The sequence below is a fragment of the Hylobates moloch genome, unplaced genomic scaffold (assembly GCF_009828535.3).
Source record: "Hylobates moloch isolate HMO894 unplaced genomic scaffold, HMol_V3 SCAFFOLD_2, whole genome shotgun sequence".
NCBI lineage: Eukaryota > Metazoa > Chordata > Mammalia > Primates > Hylobatidae > Hylobates > Hylobates moloch.
In genome coordinates, this window is record NW_026652277.1 from 162,416,590 (window position 1) to 162,436,470 (window position 19,881).

The 19,881-nt window shown below is 41.3% G+C and overlaps 1 protein-coding gene across 2 annotated transcripts in view; it reads right to left on the reverse strand.

Annotated features, from left to right (window-relative positions):
* IPCEF1 (interaction protein for cytohesin exchange factors 1) overlaps nt 1-19,881 on the reverse strand; it is a 211,335-nt gene that overhangs the window by 99,868 nt on the left and 91,586 nt on the right. Inside the window, exon 3 of one of the 2 annotated variants that reach the window (XM_058435616.1) lies at nt 9,041-9,093. The exons of the other annotated variant lie outside the window; for it this stretch is intronic. Coding sequence (XP_058291599.1) covers nt 9,041-9,076 — 36 coding nt within the window. The 5' untranslated portion in view covers nt 9,077-9,093. The remainder of the gene's footprint in view (nt 1-9,040; nt 9,094-19,881) is intronic. 2 annotated transcript variants of the gene reach the window in all.

The window sequence follows — 19,881 nt, forward strand, 5'->3', positions numbered from 1 at the left end:
ACAGAGTACCATAGACTGAGGGGCTTAAACAACAAATGTTTATCTCACAGTTCTGGAAGGTAGGAAGTCCAACATCAAGATGTGGACAGAGCTGGTGTCTGGTGAGGGCCCTCTTACTGGTTTACACATGGCCATTTTCTTATTATATCCTCACATGGCCAGGGATAAAATCATCTCTCTCTGGTCTCTTCTTATAAGGGCACAAATCTCATTCATCAGGGTGAAGCCCTCATGACCTAATTAACTCTCAAAGGTTCCACCTCCTAAAATCATTACATTGGGGATTAGGGGTTCCATGTATAAATTTGTGGGGATTGAATAGGAGGGACACAAATATCCAGGCTATGACAGAATTTAAATTTGCAGAATTGCAAGTGAAAAAGTTGTATGTCTTCTCTTTCTCTGCCTTACTGTCTGTCTATATGGCATTCTCTCTCTCTGTCTCTGTCTCTCTCTCTCTCTCTCTCTGTGTGTGTGTGTGTCTCTCTTTCACACACACACACTCTCACTTTCTCTCTCTCTTCCCATCTGTGCTTATGGCTCTCTCTTTTGCGGTTTAGAATTTACCTCTAGTTACTGCAAAACTAGTTCTACAATAATATCCTAATTTAATCATAGAGAATCTTGCACAGATGGTCCCCAACTTATGATGGATAGTTTGACTTACAATGACTTTATGATAGTACAAAAGCAAAAGCAATATGCATTCAGTAGAAGTTGCACCTCAAATTTTGAATTTTGATATTTTCCTGGGCTAGTAATATGTGGTATGATACCTTCACATAGGATTTTCAACACTTTATTATAAAATAGGTTTGTATTAGATGATTTTGCCCAATCGTGGGCTAATTTAAGTGTTCTGAACGTGTTTAAGGCACGCTATGCTAAGCCATGATGTTCAGTAGATTAGGTGTATTAAGTGCATTTTCAACTTAAGATATTTTCAATTTATTACTGATTTATCAGGACGTAACCCCATGGTAAGTCAAGAAACATCTGTATATCCTGTCACTGATCCAGTTGGTGACTAAATTTAGTTCCTGGTTTGGTGCCTGTGTCTGTATCTCTTCCTCCCAAGGCCCACAACTAGCAAAATGTGTCATCTCAGGCAGTGATTTGGCAACTGTTTCCTCCCTTTATCTTTAGCTCCTTTCACAAGTGAGGAAGCTCCATTATCATCATGGAGTGAACCTAGCTAGCTCTCCCTACATTTAGTGGAACATTTTTTACACCCCATCCCTTAACCTGCAGGCAGAGGCAACTACTTCCTGCTTCCAGACCAGGTTCCCATCCAGCTCATGGCTTCAGTCATGCTGTACTTTTCATTTCTGATCCACAGAGATGCTTACCATGTTTCTGAGCCTAACTATCCATTTTTGGCTTTTTATGTTTTTCTTTGTCTATCATTGCTATATGTTGGAAGATGAATGGAATGTCAAAATGTGTACCACCCTTGAATGGAAATCAGTTAATTCATTTATAAGATTCCATCTTAAATCCACAAATAACAAACCAGTCTCTTCCCATACTGGCCTCAATATACCACCAAAACTTTTTGCTTTTTTGTTTTGTTTTGGTTTTGGGTTTTGTTTTTTCGTTTGTTTCTTTTTTGAGACAGGGTCTTGCTTTTTCACCCAGGCTGGAGTACAGTTACAGGATCATGGCTCACTGCAGCCTCAATCTCCCAGGCTCAAGCAATGCTCCCACCGCAGCCTCCCAAGTAGCAACTGGGACTACAGGCACACACCAGGACATCTGGCTAATTTTTTATTTTTTGGTAGAGGTGGAGTCATGCCATGTGGCCCAGGCTGGTCTCAAACTCCTGGCCTCAAGGGACCCTCTCTCCTAGGTCTTCCAAAGTGCTGGGATTACAGATGTGAGCCACCACACCCAGACAACTTTTTTCTGTTCTGCAGAAATATCAGACACTTTAACAGCTCCTTGCTTTTGAATACTGTATTTCCCTCCCCATTCTTCTCCTGGTTAATGCTGACTCATCCTCTGAAATCCAAGTCAAATGGCACCTCCACTATGAAGCCCTCTCTGACATTAGAAGGTGGTTAGTTCTAATACTAACTTCATATTCACCCAGTGTTATTTATTTGTAGCCCCTGTAATAAGCTATTTATGTTATCTCTGAAGATCTTCATGGCAGGTACTATTTTTATCCTCCTGTTCACAGATGAGGAACTTCAGGTTGGTGTAGTTAAGAAACTTCTCCACAGATCACGCACAGCTAGTAGTAAAGCCAAGAATGGGACCCAGCCAGTCAGACTCCTAAGCCTATTGTTTAATTATATGTTCTCCTGCTGTTCTGTCTCCTATGTTCTCACCATGTTTTGCTATGCCTCTGAAATTGATATTATAATCTGTTTATCTGTGTGGGATACTATGGTACACACACTGTGGTAACACTGCCTACCCAACGGTCCAACCCACAGCCTGTGAGTAATCTCAGGTTTGCCCTTTCCCCTCTCCTACACATTTGCTCACGCACCACCCCTGTCCAGGTTGCTTCCTAATATTTATCGAATCTCTCTTCCCTCTCTATCTCCGCTATTGCTGCCTTAGTCAGATCCGTATCAGTTCTCTCTTAAACAATGACCAACCATCTCATTCCTGGACTCTCCGTCTACAGTCTAGCTCCTCAAAACCCATTCAACACACTACTGAACAACTATAACTCTGCTTAAAATGCATCAATGACTGGCCAAGACTTCAAGATAGAATTGATGTTCTTGAACATGCAGTGTCCTCCAAATCTAGCACCTAGCCCAATGACTGACACGAAGTAAGCACTCAAAAACATATTTAACAAAATGTTTTATGGTCTTATATCAATTTTTCCTTCATATGATGCCTTTAGTAAGCATGATGCCTTCCTATGTGCCTGGCAGATAGTGGAACTTTGACAGATGTCTACAAAGCCATCTACTGCTCGATTGCTCATAGCTGCAAAATACCTTGGCTAGTAAATAATATCAGCAAAGTTAAGCACACGCACAAAAGTTTCTCCAATACCTTTCTCACTCCCAAAGAGGCACATCCATAGAGAAAACCCCATAGGATTGACTGACATTAAACTTGAATTCACAGGAAGAGTTGACTCAAAATGGACTTTTGCTGAACAAATCTCTAGTTCTACTAAAAGACTATTTCCTTAAAAAGCACAATACCTTTCTCCCTCATCCTCTTTCAACAAACCCTCCAAATACTGAGAATCTGGAACCAAAGAAATACAGAATGTGGGCCAGGCGTGGTGGCTCACGCCTGTAATCCCAACACTTTGGAAAGCCAAGGCGGGCGGATCACCTGAGGTCAGGAGTGCAAGACCAGCCTGATCAACATGGAGAAACTCTGCCTCTACTAAAAATAACAAAATTAGCCAGGCGTGGTGGCGCATGCCTGTAATCCGAGTTACTCGGGAGGCTGAGGCAGGAAAATCGCTTGAACCTGGGAGGCAGAGGTTATGGTGAACTGAGATCGCTCCATTGCACTCCAGCCTGGGCAATAAGTGCAAAACTCTGTCTAAAAATAAATAAATAAATAAATAAATAAATAAATAAATAAATAAATAAATAAAATAAAAAATAAATTTAAAAAAAAGAAATATAGGATGCATGGGGCAGGGGTGGCATGAGGACAGAAGTTTTCTAGTTAATGAGCCCTTCCCATACCTACCAATAATCTATTCCCACCTAAGTCCTCGTGACAGGAAATATGTTCAGGTCTCCTGTGTTTGACCCATGTGAAGAGCAGCTTTGGCCCCTTATTTCAACATAGGGTTATATTGATGTAGCCTGAAAGCAAACTGCAAAGTTTCAACTTTTTTTAATTGACCAGAAATGTGAAGAATAAATTCCTCACTTCCACTCCCTGCAGTTCACACGACGAGCATGGAGATGGAGTGAGCGGTGAGACATGCATGTTTCATGCAGGCAGAAATCGTGTCTGGGCTGTTGACTACACACTGTCACATAAAGACCGATGCTTTGTGAGTGGCGAATGCAGAGCTGTCTTGTGAAGCAAACACAGCAAGTACCTGTTTGCTGTTAGATCATCCCACAGGTGAGAGTCCAGGCAACAGTAAATAACTTAACCACAGTAGCAGACATAAACATGCATTCACATCCACTGACCGTTTCCTTGTCAGCAAGAAAACTGAGCGAAATATCCATGATTTATATACATAACTTTTTGTTTCAGGGAAACTTTTTAGGAGATTTGGGTACAGGAACTATGTATAACAGTAAAAGAGATTATCTGTCTCATTCCCTGTGAGCCCTGTGATCCTTAAATTAGGCTGTTTTCCTTCTTTAGTTGAACAGTGTTACTAAAATCTATCTAAGACCAGAGAACTTAATTTTTTTTTTTTTTTGAGATGGAGTCTCGCTCTATCCCCCAGGCTCGGGTGCAGTGGCGCCATCTCAGCTCACTGCAAGCTCCGCCTCCTGAGTTCAAGTGATTCTCCTGCCTCAGCCTCCTGAGTAGCTGGGATTACAGGCACACGCCACCACACCCGGCTAATTTTTGTATTTTTAGTAGAGACAGGGTTTCACCATGTTGGCCAGGATGGTCTCAATCTCCTGACCTCATGATCCACTTGTCTCGGCCTCCCAAAGTGCTGGGATTACAGGCATAATCCACCACACCCGGCCAACCAGAGAACTTTATAATCAAGCCTTCAAGATTCATATATGCTAGTATTATTTATTTATTTATTTTAATGAAAAACTGATCATAAAAGAAAACTAAGCAATCATGATTTCGTGCATCACACTTGGTTATCACCATAGTGTGATTCAAGGAAACTTTATCAATATCAAGGACTACATAAACCAATTCTTAGAGAAGTTTGGGGATAGTACCAAATCTAGTAACTATATTGAAGATTTCCCAACACACAATGAGCCAGATTCTAAAGGCGTGTGTGTGTGTGTGTGTGTGTGTGTGTGTGTGTGTGTGTGTGTGTTGAAACAGGGTCTTGCTCTGTAGCCAAGACTGGAGTACAGTGGATCACTGCAGCCTCGACCTCCTGGGCCCAAGCAATCCACCCACCTCAGCCTCCCAAGTAGCTGGGACCACAGACACGAGCCAATGCGCCTGGCTAATGTTTGTAAAGATGGGGTCTCCCTATGTTGCCCAGGGCTGGTCTCGAACTCCTGGCCTCAAGTGATCTTCCCACCTCAGCCTCCCAAAGTGCTGGGATTACAGGCATGAGCCACCTCTCCCGGCATTAAAGTATGAAGTTTATCCAAACGACAATGGGACATTGAACCAATGTAAGCTGGTAAGTGGCATAATCAGACTTCCATTCAGGAAAAATTCACTCTGGTTGTCGTGTGGCAATTGGATTGGAGGGACACAGGGCCACAGGCAAAAGCCCAGGAGAAGAGGTCAAGAGCTGTGGCTGTGAAAATGGAGACATATTTACGAGACTGAACCAATAGAACTTGGTGGATTGATACTTTTGGATCTACATGAAACTTTAGCTTTGAAAATCCCATTGTTTCATTTAGAAGAGAGAAAAGAATACTATCAGGTAACAACTCAGCTTAGAAAAACAGGACAATGCTATTTGGTATACACATAATAAAATTTCAAATAGCACTTCAAATTTAGTTGTGAATTCTGAGCAGTTTTCTTAGCACCACTTACCATACCAGCTTCAGTGAAAACTAGCAGGCTAGGATCAACAAAAGGACCTCAAAAGTATATTCCTTCCCCCTACCCCCAACAAGATGGTATGCTTCTCATTTTTATACCTCAGCACCAAGCAGTTTGTTCAACCCATATAACTCAATAAGTGTTAGTTTAGTGGAAATGAAGTGTAATTCAAGATGTGATTAGGTCAAAGATGTCAAACCTACTGAAACTACCTAGCATAAAAATAGGTCTCCTGTGCTACATTTTATTTAGAGAACAAATGACACCAGAAAATTGAACTAATTTTCTGAATGGAAAGATAAAGTAGGGTAACCACTGAAAAGCTGCTGGAAGAAATGCTTAAAAGAAACGTTCAGCAGTGCCGCCCAGACACTGATGGCTGTGAGATAAAAATAACGGAAAAATAGACACATGAGGAGAGCTGGCTGATTGACTCTAGGAGTGGAGATGGCTCATGAAATGAGAAAGATCCATAAATAGCCAGAGTTCCCACTAATAAGAACAGAATTCATTTGTACACAAGACAAAGGGAAACAAGTTACCTATTATAGTGGTAATGGCTCTAGGTCGGGAATTACATGGATGATATGTTAGTCCTTTGGTAATCACATCTGTGATCTTATCCAAACACCCAGGGTTATACTTGTAGATGTAGTGACTTTAACTTGTCCAAAGTCAATTAAATCTCCAGTTCTTACCCTATCTGGTACAGTGCCTGATGGGTGATAGAATCAGGATAGGTAAGGGTAGGTAATATTAAGTGAATATTCCAATGAACAAATAAATTTCTTAATTTAAAGCACTTAAATGCTCTCTTATTACCTTGATTTCCAGTTCTTCTTAAACATATAAGATGAACTTTCTCCAGTTGGAAGATTACATCCTTTCAGTGGAAAAGGTGGAGCAATATAAGAATTAAACATTGCATTACCTTTCCCAAGGATACAACAATCCTTATCCTTTCTCATGTCTTTGTTCTAAATAGTACATACACACATGCTTATAATCCTTTTTTTTCTTTTTCTTTTTTTTTTTTTTTTTTTGAGACAGAGTCTTGCTCTGTCACCAGGCTGGAGTGCAGTGACGCGATCTCAGCTCCCTGCAACTTCCACCTCCCAGGTTCAAGCAATTCCCCTGCCTCAGCCTCCTCAGTAGCTGGGACTACAGGTATGTGCCACCATGCCCAGCTAATTTTTGTATTTTAGTAGAGACGGTGTTTCACCATGTTGGCCAAGATGGTCTCCATCTCCTGACCTTGTGATCCACCCACCTCAGCCTCCCAAAGTGCTGGGATTACAGGCATGAGCCACCATGCCCGGCCACGCTTATAATCTTAAAATGGATTTTTTCCTATTTAAAAATTTTCATTTTTGTTACTCTGAACTTCACCTTCCTTACTCTATTTTTACAGATCTGCGATGTCCATTTGCATTAAATCTTGACCACAGGATTCCCTTTTAGCACCCTGTAAACAAGTCTTTATATCAACTCCTAGCCAAAGCCTCCTACTGCAGCCACATTGATTCTCTTACTTGTTCCTCTTATTTATGTTCCTTGTAATTATTCACATTTCTATTATCAAAAAACATCCACCCATCCATGCCCATTGGATCACATCTTCCTTTTCTCCAAGCTTTAGATGGCAAATATCCTACAATGCATGACTTCTTTTTTTTTTTTTAAAGAAACACCTTATCCTTTATTTGTCAGTCCCCGTTCATGATTCAGGCCTGTGTGTGCTGGTGAGGCCATCCTCCCAGTTGAATTAATTTTTATATCTGGTGTGAGGTAAAGGTCCAGCATCATTATTATTTTTTTTTAATTGAGATGGAGTCACCCTTTGTTGCCCACACTGGAGTAGAGTAGTGGATCTCAGCTCACTGCAACCTCTGCCTCCTGGATTCAAGTGATCCTTTCGCCTTCTGGTAGCTGGGACTACAGGTGCGCACCACCATGCCCGGCTAATTTTTGTATTTTTAGTAAAGACAGAGTTTCACCATGTTGGCCAAGCTGGTCTCAAACTCCTGACCTCAAGTGATCCACCCGCCTCAGCCTCCCAAAGTGCTGGGATTACAGGCGTGAACTACCACACCCGGCCAATACATAACTTCTTATAATTTGTGTTTTCATTTTTAATTTCTGCAGTCTGGTATTTCAAAGGTTCCTGCATTTTTTTCATAGCTAGCAAGTTTTCTCCTTAATTAGAATTAGCACGAGAATTAAAGTGTTTTCATTGCCTTTTCAATTTCTAGGATATGGCATTGTTAGCAAGTCAAGCAAAGGATGTATCAGCTGCCCTGCATTTTACTAAGGTGTCCCTTTCAGGAGCTGTCTAGTTAACTCAGTTTCTTCATCCCTGTAACCACAAACTCCCTTGACATCCATTTTCTAATTTGCATCAAGAAACCACAGTCCACATTCCAGATTTGGCAGAAAGTTTATACTTTATCGTCTCAACACACCACTTCTGATTCTGCTTTTAGCTCTGCTCCTAAAACTCTGTCCTATACATCCATCATGAGGTCATTAGATTTGCCAACAGAAGCACACCATACAATCCCACAACACTCCCACAGTCCCTTCTATTAGAAATGCCGTGTTACTGACATCAACTTCCTAATTTTTCCCTGCATAAGTTTCCTTGTCTAATAGAGATTATATACTTGCTCAATTCACTTACCTATCTTAGACAAACATATGACCATAAAATTGTTTTAAAAGATACCCATGATTTCAGTGAAATTAATATTATTTTTTTTTGAGGCAGATTTTTGCTCTGTTGCCCAGGCTGGAGTGCAGTGGCATGATCTCGGCTCACTGCAACCTCCACTTCCCAGGTTCAAGTGATTCTCCTCCCTCAGCCTCCTCAGTAGCTGGGATTACAGGTGCACGCCACCACATCCAGCTAATTTTTGTAATTTTAGTACAGACAGAGTTTTACCATGTTGGCCAGGGTGATCTCAAACTCCTGACCTTGTGAACTGCCCGCCTTGGCCTCCCAAAGTGCTGGGATTACAGGTGTGAGCCACTGTGCCAAGCCCAATTTCAGTGAAATTATTAACAGAATTTTTCCTACAGAGGTTGCATGAGAGGTTCCACTAGCACCATAGCTAGCGTCTTCTTAAAATATAATTTATGTACAGTATATTAAAACCATGGTATGCAGCTTAAACTTTAAAAGTAAAAATCTAGAGGTCTTAAATGCTAGATGACCATAAGACCGTTTAAATCTAGCAACAGGGTCTTTGGTTCTACTGTGGCTAATGAAATTGAGGACAAGAAATTGCTAGCCAAACTTGAAACCAACCTATTATTTTACTCATTCATCAAACTGACAATATCTACACCCTGGGGTATTCCAAAGGATACTTACAAGAGCACTGCCATCAATAGCCATGTATGATGTCATCTTAGTAGAAACAAAAGCTAGAAGAGAAAAAATGTTTTCAGTTAAATGTGAGATTAAAGTGTTCATAAAAACATATATCTCTTTGAGTGGGGAGAGAAAATACTTCTATTGTGATTAATCAATTTTACAATAAAAGTAATTCATTAAATAGCCTTTCGGCCAGGCATGGTGGCTCATGCCTCTAGTCCCAGAGCTTTGGGAGGCCAAGGCAGGAGGATTACTTGAGGCCAGTAGTTCAAGACCAGCCTGAACAACATAGCAAGACCCTGTCCCTAAAAGAAAAAAACATAGCCAGTTGTAGGGGCACACACCTGTAGTCCCACCTGCTCAGGAGGCCGAGGTGGGAGGATTCCTTGAGCCCAGGAGTTCAAGGTTACAGTGAGCTATAATGGCACCACTGCACTCCAGCCTAAGTGACAGAACAAGATCCTGTCTCTTAAAAAAATTGTTTAATGAATTAAAAATAGCTTTTTATTTCAGAACTCACTAAGCCAACTGTTTAAAGTTGAGTTCATAAGATAAGCCAGAATTTCATTTATACATTTGTCAATACTCTTTTCAAGTACTCAACAAGACATGTATATGATTTACACACTTAATATTGCCATATGAGAAGTGGAAATGTTTTCCTCTTCATGACAAACAATGCAACTAAGATGTGAAAATGTGGCCCATCACTATTATCCAACTTTGAAAACATAGCTAACTCCCCTGCCTCTGAAGTCCCAAACTTTAATACCAAGATGGGCTCCTTTTGGTGTTTGCACTTTGTAGTGGGTTGCCTGAAAAACAAGATATTCTGTGGTTTCAAGAAAAGCAAATGAAAACAAAAGGAAAAAAATCCTCATGTTTTCAGCTTTGACAAGCAAGAAACTTGTTAAAGATCCACAAGCCACTGAAACTCTCCCCAAAGCAGACAGCTTTTCACCTTCTTCCCAGTGACACCACAAGTACACATTCATGACCTGTTTGTTTCTTACACCAGTAGAGGTCCCCAAATTCTGAGTAATGGAAACTCCTTTTTCATATCAAAAATGCTATGTTTATATTACATAGATATTAATAAGACATTTATTGGTAAAATATGAGAGAAACCACAATAAAAAGATTGATAAATTTACTTAATTTTAACTTATTTCTTAAAAAAAATTAAAACCTAAATTAAAAAAATCAAGTCACAAGCTGATAAAAATATCTGAAATATACATTTAATACACAAGAACCATAAAATAGAGTTCTTACATGTCACAAAGAAGATAATAAGCAAACTAAATAGAAGAACAAATAAAGGAAAATTGAAAACATAAAATACAAATAACTAATGCTTAATCTCATTAGTAATAATATAAACGCAAAATAAAATACCATGATTCCATTTTTAATCTTCAAGATTGGAAAAAATTAAGTGATAGAAGTCAATTTGGGTGGAGATGGAGGTGTGTTGAAAGAATACTCTCAGCCGGGCGCGGTGGCTCACACCTGTAATCCCAGCACTGTGGGAGGCAGAGGCGGGCGGATCACGAGGTCAGGAGATCAAGACCATCCTGGCTAACATGGTGAAACGCTATCTCTACTAAAAATACAAAAAATTAGCCGGGCGTAGTGGCGGGCGCCTGTAGTCCCAGCTACTCGGGAGGCTGAGGCAGGAGAATGGCATGAACCTGGGAGGCGGAGCTTGCGTGAGCAGAGATTGCGCCACTGCACTCCAGCCTGGGCGACAGAGCGAGACTCCGTCTCAAAAAAAAAAAAAAAAGAGAAAAGAAAAGAAAAGAATACTCTCACATGTTGGGATATCAAAATGTTACAGGATCTTTGGGTTGTCGCTCTTCTGACCAGAAACCTCTGTGGCTGGTGGCACCTTTGCCCAAGTTCTTGTCCTGCATCTAGGAATAATGAGGTACACAGACAAGTAGAGGGGAGCTAGATGAAGAGGAGCTTTACTGAGTGTTAGAACAGCTCAGAGAAGACCCACAGTGGGTAGTTCCTCTCCATAGGCAGGTCATCCCATGGAGTGTTCAGCTTTCAACAGAGGGGAGGCCCTGGAGTGGGTTGCTCCTCTCTGCAGCTGGTAGTCCCAATGTCTCTGCAGGTCCTGAAGCTTTCAGCAGAAAGGGTAGCTCCTCCCTGCAACTGGTTGTCGGGATGTCTGCTCAGCTCTGGCTGATCCTGGGGCTTTTATGGCCTCAGAGGTGAGGAAATGCACACAGATTGGTCCATGGGTGGCCATGGGAGGTCCCAGAAAAGGCACCACAAGTTCCCACTCCAGTTGGTGGGACTGGCAGCCCGGTCCCCAGTCTTCAGGCCCTCCCTGGCCTGAAGGTGGGGCCTCACCAGGGACCTGCCCCCTTCCGCCCTGGAATCTGTCTGCCGCCTGCTGCCGTTCACGGTGCCTGGGCTTATGGGGACTTTGCTTCCATCAGAGCCGGCACCTACAGCAGGGAGAATCCAGGCAGCAGGAGCAGGCACTTCTGAGCCTGCAAGGACAGCAGGGGCCTTCTCAGGCCCCCGGAGTGCAGTGATGCCTGAGTCTGGGGGTGGGGTAGGTCCTGTCTGCTCTTTGGAGTGGGAGGCGTGGGTCTGCAGCTACAGCCTGCTCAGCTGTGGTTTGGGTAGCTGCAGCAGCACCCAGGGAGCTCCATCTCAACTCAGAATCTTTCTTTTGTATCCATTTACCTGCTTCATTCCTAACTATCCCTTAAGTCCTCTCTGTCCACACCCATTGCCATTATCCTAGTCCAAGCCATCAGCACCTCCCTCTTGGACAACTGCAAGAACATCCTAGCTCGTGTCCCAGTTTCTCTCTGGCCCAGTGATTTTTTTCAATGTGCATCTGACTTTTCACCTCTTTCCTTAAATCCCTACAATGGTCATTGGTCTTTAAATAAAGATCAAAACTGTGAAAACCTACAAGTGAGGCTTTGCACCATCTGACCACTACCTCATCTCCAGCCCTTCCTTGGGTTGTTTCCGTATCTGTTTCTCTCTATTTCCCTTACTCATTGTCTTCTTTTTTTTTTAAGTCCTCAAACACATTTATTTCCATTTCAGAGCCTTGGTGCATGCTTTTTCTCAACAGTCCCCACCTAGGATGGCTTATACCATCTAATTTTTCAACTCTCTGACAGAAGGTCACTCCATCAAGAAAACCTTCCCTGATCCTTGGGAGACATCGATCCCCTTTTACAGCTTCTCACATCACCTTATTTTTTATTCATAGAAGTTTTCATCATTGTAGTGAATGATTAATTTTGCAGTTAGTTCTTTAACATCTGAATCCCCATTATAATATAACCTACCTGAAGGCAGCCACTGTGTCTGGCCTTGTTCACTTATTTGCTGCTGTGTCCTCAGTCTCTGTATACAGGGTGGTTCAATATATATTTGTTGAGTAAATGAATTAAATATACAAGCAATAAAACCACTCCCTATAGATGAGTTTCCACAAAGGAAATCTATGGATTCCAAATTTTTGTCTTGTAAAATATTGGCATCATGAATGTCCCGTTAGAAAGCTCCTTCCCAATCTGCAGGATATGGAAATGAGATGGTGTTGATGTCATACCTCCTTCGGTCAAAGCGCAAAAGGGTAGAAATAATATGCAGTCACTGGCATGGGTGGTGGAGGTGGGATGGGAGACAGCTAGGGATGGATGGACCTTTGTGGAGGCTGTGTATGAGTGTTTCATTAATAATCTTGGAGTTGCAGTACTTTGTTTCTTTTTTTTTTCTCTTCTTTTCTTTTCTTTTTTTTTAAATTTTAAATTAAAAAAAATAGAGACAGGGTCTTGCTTTGTAGCCCAGGCTGGTCTCAAACTCCTGGTTTTAAACAATCCTCTTGCCTCAGCATCCTGAAGTGTTGCGATTACATGAGTGAGCAACCATGCCTGGCCAGTACTTTGTTTCTTGAAGTAGTTGAAACATATGAAATCTAAATTCCACTAAAATGATTCAAAAATAATTTTGGGCAGAAGAACCACCAAAATAAGCTAAGCTCAACTCTTGTTTCTCCTCTTCCAGCCAAAGCCCATGGCCACAATCAAGAAGAATTAGGAAAAGAAATGTGGGCTATGGAGAGTCATGTACGTACTTTTGATTGTTTGGACAATGAGAACTGGTTCAGCTAACCAGGTTAACCAGGACACATGGTGTCCATATGTTGATAAGCCAAATAGGTAGCTCCAAGGTTTTGATGAAAATATATATATAAAGTACACAATAAAAGCAGCTTGTGAAAACAATAATCCTGGCAAAGGTGTTTTGAGAGTAATAACTTTTCAGTATTCACAGTCCTTTCTGAGAATATCAGTTTAAGCAAAGCGCCTATACCTAAGAATTGAAGGAAGAAATAATGACTATTTGACATGTCTTGAGAATGAATTTTTGAATTCCCACAAATTTAAAAATAGATAAGACCCTAATGATAGGGTAACAAAACACTTTTGTATATCAAGAGGTTTCCAGTTCTTTGCTTTCAACAAAATTAAGGAAAAATCTATTTGAATTGTCTGTGGATTATGAAAGAAATTGTTGTGATAAATCACCATGTGGTATTTGGCATATCCTTGGAAGGAGTTCAAAAAGTGCTCAATTCCTACATATTTACTTACATGAAAAATATTTCTAAGTGCTTACATACATAAAAACCAATAATAGGATTAGAATTAGTTCTCAACTCTCTCACTGTAGTAATAAATAATGTTCATTCATGTGTATGTTACATAATTGGGGGTAATGTCTCATCTATCTCATTAAGTACTGCATATTCAATAAAAATATTTATCTGTTTTATTCAATCATTATCAGTCAAAATGTGTAGTATATCATATTAATGCTTGTTAAATTATGTACTGATAATAATTGTAATAATAACTCTGAATAAAATTTTTTCGCTTAAATAATTATGTCACCAAAAACTTTTTAAATTAATTTCAATTTAAATATGTATTCTTGGCCAGGTACGGTGGCTCACGCCTCTAATCCCAGCACTTTGGGAGGCCAAGGTGGGCAAATAGCTTGAGATCACGAGTTCAAGACCAGCCTGGCCAACATGGCGAAATCCCATCTCTACCAAAAATACAAAAATTAGCCAGGTGTGGTTGTGCACACTTGTGGTCCCAGCTACTAGGGAGGCTGAGGTGGGAGGATGGCTTGAGCCCAGGAGGCTGAGGTTGCAGTGAGCCAAGATTGTGCCACTGCACTCCAGTCTAGGTGAGCCAGACTTTGTTCCAAAAAAAAAAAAAAAAAAACAAAAACAAAAAAAACTATTCTTTTAGCTTAAATGTATGATAGAATTATCAATAAAATATTTCCAGGCATAAAAATATATAATAGGACTTGGCACAGTGGCTCACACCTGTAATCCCAGCACTTTGGGATGCTGAGGTAGGAGGATCACTTGAGGTCAGGAGTTCAAGAGCAGTCTGGGCAACATAGCAAGACCCCATCTCCACAAAAAAAAAAGAAGAAAGAAAAGTCAGCCCGGTATGGTGGCAGCCATATGTAGTTGGGAGATTGAGGCAGGAGTATTCCTCCCACCCAGGAGGTCAAGGTTGCTATGATAGTGCCACTGCACTCCAGCCTGGATGACAGAGTGGGATCCTGTCTCTTAAAGGAAAAAAAAATCATATAAAAGGATAAAAATCCATATGATAGTGGAATGAAAATATGAGTTTCAGGAGAAAAGAAAACAATGTAAAATGTACAAGTCCTAAAGATTACTTTTAAAAGAAATTATAGGACATACCAACTCTTTATGATATCTATATTATATAGGTTACTTTTATACAGAAGTATAACCTTTTTTACCGTCAATATTTACAATATGCCAGAAACCACATCTTTTCAACTACATGTATGACAAAAACTTTAGGTGACAATTTGAAGTATAAGGGGGTACATGAGGCTCCCAAGTTCTTTTATGGGTACACAACCAAAAATATATGCTTAAACTAGGCCGGGTTCAGTGGCTCACATCTGTAATCCCAGCAGTTTGGAAGACCAAGATGGAAGGATCACTTGAGACCAGGAGTACGAGACCAGCCTGGGCAACATAGCAAAACCCTCATTTTTACAAAAATAAAATAAAAATTAGCAGGGAATGGTGATGTGCACCTGTAGTCCCAGCTACTCAGGAGGCTAAGGTGGGAGGATTGCTTGAGCCCAGGAGTTCAAGTCTGCAATGAGCTTTGATTGTGCTATTGCACTCCATCCTGAACAACAGAGTGAGACTCTGTCTCTAAAAGAAAACCACTGCACTAAAGTATGTAGATTAGAGTCAAGTAGGTTTAAGTTCAAATCCCAACTCTGCCACTTGTTAAATAAGAAAACTTATGGAAATTGCTTAATGCTCTGACTAGCAAATGCCTCCTCTTTGAATAATAATAACCAACTTATAAGGTGTTTGTGAGAATTAAATGAGATATTATATGGGAAGCACGCCGGGCACAGTGCATGCTTAGTAAGTGGTAGCAATTACCTAGAATGGGAGCCATTACCTAGAAATAGCTTCATTATACAAAACTATTCTTCCTAATGGAATTAGTATACAACTAAAGGGATTGAACAAGTGTGATAACAGGTTTCATCAAATAAAATAGCTTTCACACTTCAAGGTTGGTTAAACTCCCTAGCCAACTAACCAATGACATTTTTGGTGTTTTGTTTCAGAGTTTAAGGGAATAGTTATCTCAGTCATATTTAAAACAGTTATCTTCTTTAAAGAACAATTTCTTAACATACTACAACATGAAACATAGCCAAACCAATGAAATCATTAGTTGTTTAAGTTTGTTAAATGAAATAAAATGCATTCCTGATAAACTCTGTAACTGAAAACTAGAAAATATGTTTTGTTAGCAAATGAGTAATAAAGTCAATTTCAAAGAAGAGCTTTTCCTTCACATATATTAATAAAGAATCATTCCATTTTGTTTTAATCACAGATTGCATGCTTCTTAAACCAAGTGTGTTTTAGCAATTTTAGAAATTGTTGGCCGGGCGCGGTGGCTCAAGCCTGTAATCCCAGCACTTTGGGAGGCCGAGGCGGGCAGATCACGAGGTCAGGAGATCGAGACCATCCTGGCTAACACGGTGAAACCCCGTCTCTACAAAAAATACAAAAAATTAGCCGGGCGTGTTGGCGGGCGCCTGTAGTCCCAGCTACTCGGGAGGCTGAGGCAGGAGAATGGTGTGAACCCAGGAGGCAGAGCTTGCAGTGAGCCGAGATTGCGCCACTGCACTCCAGCCTGGGGGACAGAGAAAGACTCCGTCTCAAAAAAAAGAAATTGTTTAGTAAGTTATTTAAGATAGAAATACGGACTCTCATCCTATACTATTTTAAATCCAGAAAATAAACCAAGAATATCAATCCCCAACAAACACACTATTTATAAAGAAGGCTAGCATAATCAGTATTTTTTTAAGAATCAAGAAAAAAATTCCACTAAGGGGATTTATCGATTCAACTGATGCAAAGATAGCTGTCCTGGTTATTCCCTAATAGACATTGTCATCTTTGAAATGATGCAGTAAGATAAGTACCATGCCTAATGTTTTACACATTTTTAAAAGGAAGATAATTTATTGTGATTTAGAGACGATTTTCCAGTTGAAATAACATAGGAGCTAGGTTGATTCTCTTTATCACGGAGCCTTAAGTGAAAGCAAAACAGGTCTGAACTACAATTTTTAAAACCCACAGATTAATTTATCCTTTAAAATTATAATGCTAGCATTCAACAAGACATTATCACAGCAGCAAGTGGATTTATACAAAGTCCACAAACACAGGCAAACAATATGCATTATTCTTAATCCAGAAGCCAGAGCTAAGAGGAAACAAAAAATGCTTGTTATCCTCATGGCAGAAGTCTTGATTGTCGACAAGCAGGTAATCTATGTGGCAGCAAACGTCCACACTCTACTGGAGACAAGCACTGTTTATAAGCGAGCACGTTCTGTTAAATGATAGTCCATCACAGCAACGCCATGGAAAACAGAAGAGAACATTCATCTTTGCTCACATATAAAAGCAAAGGACATGAGATAATCCATTTGTTTTGCCAATTAGTAGGAGATTTCACTTGTCAAGGCAAAGCAGGAGAGAAGGAAGCAAATACAAAATGACTTCCCTACCAGTCTGTGTACTGTGACATATGGGGCAGGGGCGGTTTGGGGTTGTGACTTTGTTCAGGAGCTTTATGAAGGAGAAAATAGCTTCATCCAAATTATTTTAAGCTTTTTTTTTTTTTTTTTTGAGGCAGAGTCTCCCTCTGTCTCCCAGGCTGGAGTGCAGTGGCACGATCTCGGCTCGCTGCAAGCTCCGCCTCCCAGGTTCACGCCATTCTTCTGCCTCAGCCTCCCAAGTAGCTGGGACTACAGGCGCCCACCACCACACCCGGCTAATTTTTTGTATTTTTAGTAGAGACGGGGTTTCACCGTGTTAGCCAGGATGGTCTCGATTTCCTGACCTCGTGATCCACCCACCTCAGCCTCCCAAAGTGCTGGGATTACAGGCATGAGCCACTGTGCCTGGCGGCTTTTTTTTTTTAACCTAAGCTCAAAGTGTCATTCTGATTCCAATCCATTTTCTACTTGCTATAGAATATTCTCATTCTTTCTCTTTCATTTATCTTCCCTTTTTTATTGTTGTCTTTTCCACTCATTTTGTTGCATTTCTTTTCTGTCTTCTCTCCACTTTGATGATGAATTGACAGATGGTTTTAAGAACCACAGCTTTTTTCAAACAGAGAAACTATGATGCTTAAAATTACTTTATTTTTGACACCATAAAAATACTGCAATCCATCATCTGTGGAGACTGGCAGGCCTCTTCCCTGCTTTCCCTTCACAAATTCCCACATAAGCTGTCAGCCTTGAGAATCAAGGCTCAGACACACAAAATCCACAAAGCTAAGGGAGATAAAAGACTTTCTTTCAGCCAATACTGTCTATCTTTCCTCCCAGTGGGCCATTTACCATAGTAACAAACAGGTGGAAAACTGCAAGAGATCTCAAACGATTTGCCTCTTTTACATCCTGGAAGGGCCTACCAAATGCCAATGGCTATTGGCCATGCCCCTCTTGGAGGTACAAAGCTCCCCTGAGTTGCTGAACTACAGGGGTCTCTTGTCCTTCTGTGGGATTCCTGAACCTGAAACTTCTAAACTGTGATCTGCACCTGCAGGAGCCCTTAGGCTGCGGCAAGCAGAGAGCTGCTGTGGGCCACACCCTGGCCAATCCGCCTCAGAGCACCCAGAGCCCAGCCCTGACCCACATGCACCCTGTGTTGGTTGTGCGCAATCAAGGTTCCCTTCACCAGAACATGGGGTAGACCAGAGGCCCTGAAAAGCACTGGGACTTGTTTCTACAGAGTGGGCTTGTTCTGTGGTTGTCTTAAGTTCCATGACACCTGCCTGGAGAGTAGTTGTTGTCACTGGTTCTCCAAAACAGGGATAGATGTTCAATGATTCCAATTATTTATATAGGCAGGGGTCCCACAACGCATATTTTCACCTACCCCTCAAAGACACACAAACACACACACCCTAGTGGCAGCTCTTGTTCAGTTTCACCAATGCAGATAAAACGCTCCATCACACCTGCCTCTCCTACACCAGCTCCAGATCCAAGGAACTTCTAGGAGCCAGTCACTCCAAGATCCAAGCTAGCTGTATGCTGAAGTGTGATTCCAAGGATTGTGACTGAAACTCCAGGAGCCACCTCAAAAGTTTGTACTGTCCTCAAGCTGCTACACCATATGAGAAAAAGGGCACCGGCTCCCTAATTAGGACACAGGAAGCATTGGTAGCTCCTAGACAAGGTATCAATTATGAGGTCCATGCAATCTACTACAGTCTGTTCCATGAGCACAGCCTGGTTCCTTCCAGGTCCCTACTAGGGTATCCCCCCAAAAACACCCCCCAATTCCTAGTTTGCTTCATTCCAGCCGGTGGGGCAATAGCTGGTACAGTGCTCCAGGATGAGCCAGATAGGAATAGCAAGTGATGGCCCTTACCTTTCTGCAATTTGCATCTCTCCATTTCTCCATGTGAATAATAATTATATTTTCTGTCTGCAGAAGATAAAATGTTTCTCTACTTGGTGAAATTCAGACAGTGTACATGGCTCTGAAGCAGCCAATCACTTTATTTCTGCTTTGCCAAACATTATTCCATTCAATGCCCTTTACACCAAAGTGAGCAGCTATACTCCACACAGCAGGGGACTCTGCAGCTGGACATTCACTGGCTAGAAGGCAGCCAAGAAAAAAAAAAATGATAATAAAAGCTGTCAGCCGCTTGCGCCCATTGCTGTAGAGTTGGAGCCAAATCCTCTTTTGTCTGGCTAGATTTTTCCTTAAGAAATATCATTTTAGGGGCCGGGCGCGGTGACTCATGCCTGTAATCCTAGCACTTTGGGAGGCCGAGGCGGGTGGATCACTTGAGGTCAGGAGTTCGAAACCAGCCTGACCAACATGGTGAAACCCCATCTCTACTAAAAATACCAAAAAAATTTAGCTGGGTGTGGTGGCAGGTGCCTGTAATCCCAGCTACCCAGGAGGCTGAGGCAGGAGAATCTCTTGAACCTGGGAGGCAGAGGTTGCAGTGAGCCGAGATTTTGCCACTGCACTCCAGCCTGGGCAACAGAGAGAGATGCCATCTCAGAAGAAAAGACAGAAAGAGAGAGAAAAAAGGAAAGAAAGAAAGAAAGAAAGAAAGAAAGAAAGAAAGAAAGAAAGAAAGAAAGAAAGAAAGAGAAAAGGAGGGAGGGAGGGAGAAAGGAAGGGAAAAGAAAAAAGAAAAGAC